The 8,931-nt window shown below is 62.2% G+C and overlaps 1 protein-coding gene across 4 annotated transcripts in view; it reads left to right on the forward strand.

The window, feature by feature from the left end:
• The window catches only part of UBE2G2 (ubiquitin conjugating enzyme E2 G2), a 38,837-nt gene extending 34,611 nt beyond the window's left edge, over nt 1-4,226 (forward strand). For all 4 annotated transcript variants that reach the window (XM_077755415.1, XM_077755413.1, XM_077755414.1 and 1 more), the window contains 2 exons: nt 2,779-2,919; nt 3,892-4,226. In XM_077755415.1, coding sequence (XP_077611541.1) covers nt 2,779-2,919; nt 3,892-4,004 — 254 coding nt within the window. In that variant the 3' untranslated portion in view covers nt 4,005-4,226. The remainder of the gene's footprint in view (nt 1-2,778; nt 2,920-3,891) is intronic.
• Nucleotides 4,227-8,931: the final 4,705 nt, after the last annotated feature.

Below are 8,931 nucleotides of genomic sequence, written 5' to 3' on the forward strand. Positions count from 1 at the left end.
GTCAGTAGGTTAGGGTTAGGGTAGGGTTCCGACGCTCCGGATAATATGTAATGATGTGGAACCAGGTCCCGAATCAGGCTTATCATTTACTTGTTTGCAAAAATGCACGTGTAAACGTGTATAACTGGAAGTGTGACACAAAAATGTTGAAAATGATTCTCTTTCCATAAGGCGATTTCTTTATTTTTCATTAATCTTTTTTTCTAAAATAAACATGTATTTTAAAAAGAGGAGAAAATATGGTCATTAAATAAATTTACTGGACTTAAGTTGGAGAAATGTCTAGTAGCAGGAATTGGAATTCCCGAATAGCTATAGTTTTTATTTCTTCCTAGAAAACTAGTAAGAAAATATGTTGTATTTTAAATGATCATATTTAGGAGAATATTCCTTTTTATAAATGGTTAATTTTACTAAAAATCATGATCTTGACAGTTAAGAAAAGCAAGATATGCTGTTTTGTAGAAATGAAATATTTTCTTATTTGAAACGGATTCCTTTTCCTCTGCTTTTCTGCACATAAATTAGCTAATGGCTAATTTAATTCTCAAGCGCATTTCTAGAAGTTTCTGAGCCCTTGACACCTCTCGGCTTACAAATGAGTCCACGTGGCACATTCTCCCCTAGCCTGTACCTGCCTGAGCACCTCCTCCTGGGGGGGNTGTGGTACTTGCTGTCCACACGCCCCTTTGAAGCTGGTCACGTACCGCTGATGTCATGTGTGGGTAATGGGCTCCCTCCTCAGCCCGTTTTGAGTTGCTCTCTCACGTCAGTGCAGTTCTGTGTGAGCGTTGGCTGCTCAGAAGTCCCTCCCTGGGGAAGGTGGCCCCGAGGCGGCAGGGCTGGGAAGCCAGGCGATGTGTGCACACAGGCGGCCGTCTCACCGCTGCTGACCTGGGTGTGTGTTCAGGGTTCTCTGTGACGCAGAATTAAATACGTTAACGGGAGACAGAGGTGACTGAAGAAGTCAGCAGTTTCAAATCCATTAGCCATAAAGTGCAGCTATCAAGAGGACTGTGGGCAGTTAAACAGCGGTAAGGTTGCACTGAAGACAAGCACGCTCGTTAGACCTGTGTTGGTGACGACGCAGCAGATGTGGCCGTAAACTGACGATTTGAGATTTGACATTGTGCTAAGAGGAGTTTGTAACATTGAGGTAATTAAGTAGTTTTAGTACTTGGTCTTACTCTAAGTGGATTGGTGTTATTTCTGTTTTTTAAAAATCATTTTTGAGAACTATTTAGGTTTACCAATAACATAAATATTGATCAGGCCCGAAATACTTTAAAAGAATAATTGAGCACGTTCACGGAGACTTGCTGGGATACAGGGGTGAATGGATAATAGAAGGTGGGGGCCTTGACCATCCGGAGCTCCCGGTCTGAGGGCCGTGGTGAGTGTGGCTGGATGAATCCTACAGATAAGTGTAAATTCCCACCAGGAGGCGGGGAGGGCGCCCCGTGCAGGTGGTGGGCAGTCTCATGTCTGCAGGAAGAACCGTGGCAACTACCCAGTGAGTTGTGAGAGGCCGAGGGTGTCTAACACGTGCAAAGGCCCTGTGTAAGGAGTGAAGGCGCCAAACCAGCCCAGGCCGTCTGGTCTGGAAGGAGGATTCTGATTTGTGCCGGGAGCAGTGGAGAGCCACTGAGGGAACCAGAGTGAGGGAGGGAGTAGCATGGCCAGTGGTCTTTGAAGGGTCACCAGCTATGGTGTAGAGGACAGACCGCAGGGCTGGGACACGGCCGCGGTGGCCTGGGGAAGGAGGCTAGCGGTGCACAGCCAGGCGCAGGCGCCGATGAGGGAGGGATTGGGGGGAGGCACCTGTGAGAGAGGGGGCCGCAGGGACACCGCTGCCTCCGTGTTTCTGGGTCACCGTGTGGCGCTGTCACCTGGAGGAGGCCCGCTGAGATTGGAAACTTCACGGCAGGCACACGGGCTCCGCTGCTGGGCCCCTGACGCCCACGACAGCTGCACACACTCTCCTGAGCAGCACAGACCGCGGGCAGCGGGGGGCAGAGCCCCGGGAGGGGGCTGGGCGGACGAGTGAGGAACAAGGTACCACGGAAGGCCCTTGAGAGCCACTCAGATTTCTCAGTGGTCCTGCGCCCTGGGCTCACGCACGGGGGAGTTACTTACGTTTATTCCTGGCTGGCTGCTGTTTTATTTTTGTAACTGAAAGGCCTCGCGGTTTGACAGTTGAGTGTGTCCGACTGGACCCCTCCTGTGTGCGTATACACCACGCCGTCAGGACCCGCGGTGTGGACCGGAGGAGGGACGATGCGTGTGGCACCCTCCGTGGGATGGGAGGCACACAGAGCCGTAGACGTAGGTCCCTTCCCCCGCCGAGGGCGTCTGGCTCAGGGGCTGCGCGCGGGGCGGGTTCGGTCGGACACCGCTGACCTGCAGAGGCACGGACGGCCGTCTGTCTGCTGGAGCGAGTTCCCCAGAGAAGTCGGGGCACCTTCCTCCTTGAGCAGCGCGGCCTTCACGCTGGCCCTGTGGACATGGGTCTCCTCGGCCTGGCTCAGAGGTTTCATGGTGGAGCCAGGAAGATCTCAGGAACCGGCTCTGGAAAGTACGGGAGTTCTTTCGGTGAAATGTTGCGCTGCCAGATAATCTTTCACTTGGTCCTCTGGGAGCGAGCGGGGCCTCGTGGCTGTGAGTGTGACGCTGGGGGCCGGGGGCCCTGCTCCGGCCGCGGCCACGGCTCGCTGTCCGCGTCTGCACCGCTCACCCCCTTCGGGTGCGGGACTCAGCGGCTGTGTTCTGGCCCCGCAGTCTACCCCGACGGCCGAGTCTGCATCTCCATCCTGCACGCCCCGGGCGACGACCCCATGGGCTACGAGAGCAGCGCTGAGCGGTGGAGCCCCGTGCAGAGCGTGGAGAAGATCCTCCTGTCGGTGGTGAGCATGCTGGCAGGTGAGGCCCGGCCGCCCGGCTCCTCCCCGCGGGTCCTCCCTCCGGGCTTCGCCTCTGCGCGCCGCTTGTGCACGAGTGTGGGTCTCCGCCTTCTCCCCGAGGTACCCCTGCCTGCGCTCCTGCGTGCCAGCGCGCCTCCCAGGCCTCCCCTAGCCCATTCGGTGGCCCTGAGCCTGAGACCATGCACCCGTGGGTGTTCACAGTCTGCAGGCCCACAGGACGGTCCACCCCCCGAGGGCCCGTGTCGCCGTGTCCTCTGCACGCCCAGTGCCCTGCCCGGGGCCTCACACACAGGACGCCGTGGGGAAGGGCCGGTTGAGTAAATGGGAGGGGAGAGGCACTGTGGTTGGGGGATGGAGGCGTGGTGCCCGCAGGGGGAGGCCGGGCTGGGCCTGGGAACGGCCGGGCTCTCGGCTGCCTTCTCTGCTCGGACCAGCGCTCCCCAGCTTTCTGGCCCCTGCGCGTAGGCCCGGCCTCTCTGTGCGTCCGCATTTGTCTGGAGCACCTGCTGGGCTCAGGTGTCGCCCTGGGCCGGACGCCGGCCTGGCGCGGGCCTCCGGCAGGAGAGACCGGGCAGCCGCAGGGAGGAGGCTACACGGAGCGCCGACCACAAGGCGGGAGGGGCGGGCGTCGGGCGTCCGGAGCTCAGTGCCCAGTGGGGGCCCGGTGTTCCCGTGCAGGGCGCAGAACGCGGGCTGGCTCCCTGAGACACTGGGGAGGGGAGGGGACGTGCCGCCCGCGGTGTCCCTGACTCCATGCCGCCTCCAGCCTCCCTGTCTCAGATGAGGAGGCTCCCGTGCGCCTCGGAGAGCTGACCCCCTCCCCTGGCATTTCGCAGACACCAGCGTCTGCCCTTTGTTTCCAGGACACAGCTCCGGAGAGATGCACGGGTGCCCTTGGGGGAAGCGGAAGACCTCGCCTGCGCGCGCCTCCCTTGCCCTTTCCCACGAGGCGCCCGCCCTTCTCTTTCAGAGCCCAATGACGAGAGTGGCGCCAACGTGGACGCTTCCAAGATGTGGCGGGACGACCGGGAGCAGTTCTGCAGGGTCGCCCGGCAGCTGGCGCAGAAGTCGCTGGGGCTGTGAGCCCGGCGCACACGGACGCGCAGTGACTGGGACACTCTGCCGGCAACGAACCAGTGAGCTTGCAGAAGCGCGGTGTCCGGCCCCCCGCCTCCCCCGCCCCAAACAGGCTTCTCCTCTGAAACGGCGATTCACGCAGAATGCTGACGCTGGGCGCACTTTGACCCTGTCCGGGCGGGCGGAGCTGCGGCCCCCTGCCCTCCCCTTCCCAGCTGCCCCCCCCCCGNGGTCCCTGCGCCCGCTGCGCTTCCTAGTGCTTCCAGGTGTCGTCCTTGTCATCTGGTCACAGCTTTCTGTTTGTTGCGCGTTACAAACTTATCACGCTTAGAAATGCTTTCAGGAAATAAACACTTTTTAAAACGTGGATTAATGAACGGCGGGGTGTGTACGAGCGGGGTTTACCGCTGGTCGTAGGAGTGGTTGCCTCTTCCCGGTCCTGCTGAGCGGAGACTGGCCCTGACGTCCTGGTTACGGTGCCTCGCTAGGGCAGGGACACGCGAGCCTGGACCTTCGGTCAGTGGCTTCTGGATGCACGTGGGGACGTTCTGACGTTCTCTGTGTGGTGGCTGCAGCGGGAACGTTCATTATTGAGCCTGTTTTTACTTGGGGCTGGAAGGGAATGTGCACCCCTAGTGAGTGCCGGGTGCAGAGGCGCGCCTTACCCCGACCTTGACCTTGACCGGGTGCCTTGGGCCCCAGGGCAGGGACGGGGCACTTAGTGTGGGGTGTGACGCGGCCTACGAGATGGTCCCTGCTCACACGCGGGGGGCTCTGTGACAAGCAGTAACACATCTGTTGCAGAATCAGATACGTGGCCTGTCAGGTCACACCCAGATAGGAATTTCTATTTTTGAGATAAGGGACAGTTTGCAGGTCACACCGTAGGTTTTACTGCACGTCGTCCTCTTAACCGTGGGCCCAGCGGGCGGGAGTCTGTCTCGCTGACCCGACACGTGATTTCCCGGTGTTCACGGGAGTGCCGGGGAGTGCGGCCGGGCCCCACCCCTGCTCGGCTCTGTAAGGAAACCGGCTTCCTTCTCAGAAGGGAGCCTGTCAGGTTTGGGGCTCAGTACGAGGACTTGGACCGGAGGGGACCGGGGAGGGACAGGTGTCGGACCGGAGTAGTGTTGGCAGGCGTGTAGAGCGAGGCGCAGCTCTCCCTGTGGAGATGTCTGTGGGGGGGGTGTGGTCCGTGGACACGGCAGGCGCTGTGGCCACGGGGTTTCCGTGAGATCTGGAGAAGGAAGAGAGCGGATCTCTTTGCAAACAAAATATTTTTATTCGCTTGTATTTATTAAATGGAAACAGAACCTCATGTTGTCCTTACTCTGTGGTGTTTAATTACTATGTTAAAAATAAAGTTCTATATTTTCCCTGTTCTGCACTGTATCTTTCCTTGTGGCTTGTGTGAGGCCTACAGCGTGTGCTGTGAGTCGAGACACNCCCAGCCTCTCTCGAGCGTGGCACCTCCTGCGGCTGGGCGGTGCGGAGAAGCCGGGAGGGACGTTGAGACCACACGAGCTCTGCGCACACCAGAAGGGAGGCCCCTCCGGCCCGACCCCAGAGTGCCCGTTGCTGTCCAGCTGGCCCCTGCATCTGGTTACTACCCGGTGAGTGGAGGGCACGGAGGACCGTTGGGGGGCCGGCCCTCGGCTGGCTGCCGCTCTAGGTGCTGTCCTACCTGCTGCCGCCCCGGCCGCCAGAGACCCCGCCCTGCCGTGGAGTCCCACCCACCCTCCTCTAGGCGAGGGGCCCCACATCGGCCGCCCGTGGCACCCCCGTGGAGCCCAGCCAGCCTCGTCTCGGGGGCCACAGGTGCCTGCCAGGCCCTCGCCTCCACCTTCTCCCCGCCAGCACCCCCTGCCCCGGCGAAGCTAGCCCGTGGCGCCCGCCCCGCACCTCGGGGTTTGTGTGTCCCTCTCCCTCTGGCTCCCGCTCGCTCCTCCTACTTCCAAGGGTGTGGCCGGAGCCCTGGGTGCCCCGCCCGGGCCTCCTCTGAACCGGGAGATACTGATGCTTGGGTTGGGGTGGGGGCAGGGTCAGCACTGGGCCTCCGTGGCAGGTGGCCATGCTGGACGTGGGATGCGTGGGTCAGGGCTCTTGTGCCCTCACTTTCCCTTTTGACTCGAGTGTGTGCCTTCTCACCGGGGCACTCCAGGTGACTGGGGCCGGCATTAAACACAAAGGGCGTGAGATGCACAGGTTCCCGACGGAGCGGGGTCTCGTGGCAGTGAGGGGGCCTTTCTGCAGTTCTGGCTTCGCCCCTGGAGTCGCAGGGCAGCGCGTCCCACCCAGAAGGGGGCTCGGCGCTTGCGGGAGGCTGGGCTGCAGGCTGGCGAGGGCGGGGTCATAGTTGGAGGGAGGTGGTGGGGCCCAGCTGTCACAAGGCGGCTGCTGCTGTCGCGACCCCCNGCAGGGAGGCGGTGGGTGCGCAGCTGTGGGTCCAGCCCGCCTGGCCCAGGCCGGGAGCAGGGCCCCTGGCCTCGGGCTGGGCCCTGCTGGGTGGGGGGCATGGGCTCGAGGCTGCCAAGCCCTGCGGGGCGCGGGGGAGGGTCTCCCACGGTGCAGGGACATGTGCTCCGGGCCTGCCCCTCCGCCCCCCCCCACGCTGACTGTGGGCGTGAGCACGTGGATGGCAGCGACCCCGCGTGCCCGCCCCGGTCCCCGGACTCCCGTTTGCTCCAGGCAGGCAGCGGAGACAGGGTCCTTTCACGGCACGCATGGGCACGGGTTCACCTTTCTGGCAGCGCCCGCGGCGTTGGCACCCAGTCAGCTAGAAAGGAGACCGAGAGGCCGTGCGCTAGCGGCTCGGCTCTCTGAGACCCCGCAAATGCGTGCCACGAGCTGGAGCCACACGACACGGCTGCCGCTCCAGGACAGGGCCACTCGGGGATTCTCTCCTCTTGGGCCAGTCCCCGCCCCCCCAGAGCCGGGCACTCCTCCCCGAGCCTGCATGCCCCCGTCCTCATCAGGACCTGTGTGCTTGCACACGTGTGCACAAGCGCGTGTCACACACGCTCACCAGCACAATGCTTACAAACACGCTCACGCGCTGCTCCCCCACAGCAAGGAGCCCCTGTGGCTCTGGGGTCTGAGGGACCCCGGGTGCCTGCGCCTCCCCTCCCGGCCGGAGGGGTGGTAGAGACGGCGCCCGCCCATCTGGGGCCCCGGGGCCGCCCCGGGAGCAGGGTGCTCCCCTCCCGCCCTGTGGTGGCAGCTGGGTCAGGCGGGGCTGGGTCCCCACCGACGTGTGCCCCCAGCGTGTTCCTCGTCTCGAGCCGGGTGCAGATGCGAGGGCCGGGGCCGTGTTCCCGGCCGCCCCACCTGTGACGGGGTCCTCGCCACCTGTCTGCACCTGCCCGCGCCCACCCTCCCGGGGCTTCCGGGGACAGCCTGGCAGACGCAACCCCCTTCGCTGTGGATGCTGGACGGGGCCTGCGGACGTGCCCGTTGTCCCGGGGCGGGTGTGTGCGGTGGGCTCNAGCTGGCCAGGGAGGGAGGGCGGTGGGCCAGCGGACGGGCGGCAACACGGGGCGGGGCCGCGTGCGCACACTCGTGCACCTTCACACGTGCACACTCACACCCTCCCGCGGCCGCACACGGCGCATCTGCACACCCGCCCTGCACACACACACACCCTCACATGTGCACACTCTTTGTTCTGGCTTTCTTGCCTTCTTTTGGATTGTCTGAGTAGTTTTTCGTATTCCATTTATTTTATTTGCTTTTTAACTCTAATTTATTTGTGTTAGTAAATAAATAAGTTGTACTGTCTTGTGTGTCACGTTCATCGCGTACTGACTGCCGAGGCGTCAGAGTCGTTTCTCACAGTCCACTTAGGAGCCTCTATTTTACCAGCGTGAGTGAAACCCTGGCACCCGTGTAGCCACGCTGGGCGCTTGCCGCCCTTGGGATCTGTCACATCTGCCCCCCAGGCTACCCCAGGGTGCTCTGGCTTCCCTTTCAGTGGTTACTGTAAAGAATCTGAGGGAGGAAGGAGCATATTACACTTATTATTTGTGATTTGTTTTCTTCACGTGCATCAGAAAGTCACTACTACAGTGGGGTCCCCATGCTGGGGTGCCCGTGCTGGGGTGCCTGTGCTGGGGTCGTCGTGCTGGGGTCCATGTGCTGCAGTCCCTGTGCCTTGGTGCCCGTGCTGGGGTCCCTGTGCTGGGGTCCCCGTGCTGCGGTCCCCGTGCTGGGGTTGTGCTAGGGTCGTCGTGCTGGGGTGCCCGTGCTGGGGTCCCCGTGCTGGGGTGCCCGTGCTGGGGTCTCCGTGCTGTGGTCCCCGTGTTGGGGTGCCCGTGCTGGGGTGCATGTGCTGCAGTCCCCATGCTGGGGTCCCCGTGCTGGGGTCCCTGTGCTGGGGGTCCCTGTGCCGGGGTCCGTGTGCCAGGGTCCACGTACTAGGGTCCCTGTGCCAGGGTCACCATGTGGGGGTCGTCGTGCTAGGCTCGCCATTCTGGTGTCCCCGTGCTGGGCTCGCCATGCTGGGGTCCATGTGCTGCGGTCCCTGTGCTGTGGTCCCCATGCTGTGGTGCACGTGCAGGGGCTGCCGAGCTGCCCTGCAGGGGGCCGGCCTGGCTTCCGGGCTCTGCCAGCTGCAGGCTGGGCCCGTGCAGGGCTCGGGGGAGCTGGAGACTCCTCGGAGGGGCTGGGTGAGGGTGTGCAGTGGAGCCCCAGTGTTCCCAGATCACCTTCCGGAGAGTTCCCTCGTGCTGCTGCATGGAAGGGTGGGAGGAGGAGGAGACCGGGGAGAGCAACCAGGCAGCAGTGAGGGGACCCAGGCGCCACCTGGTGACACAAGAGAGGCCACCCCAAGTCTCCATGCCCGGGCTGGACCAGCAGGCAGGCTCCCCGTGCACATCCACGTCTAAGTGTCTAATATCCCCGCATGGAGGTCACCACTTTGCAAGCTGACCAAGAG

This window comes from Crocuta crocuta, unplaced genomic scaffold (assembly GCF_008692635.1).
Source record: "Crocuta crocuta isolate KB4526 unplaced genomic scaffold, BGI_CrCroc_1.0 scaffold675, whole genome shotgun sequence".
Taxonomy (NCBI): Eukaryota; Metazoa; Chordata; class Mammalia; order Carnivora; family Hyaenidae; genus Crocuta; species Crocuta crocuta.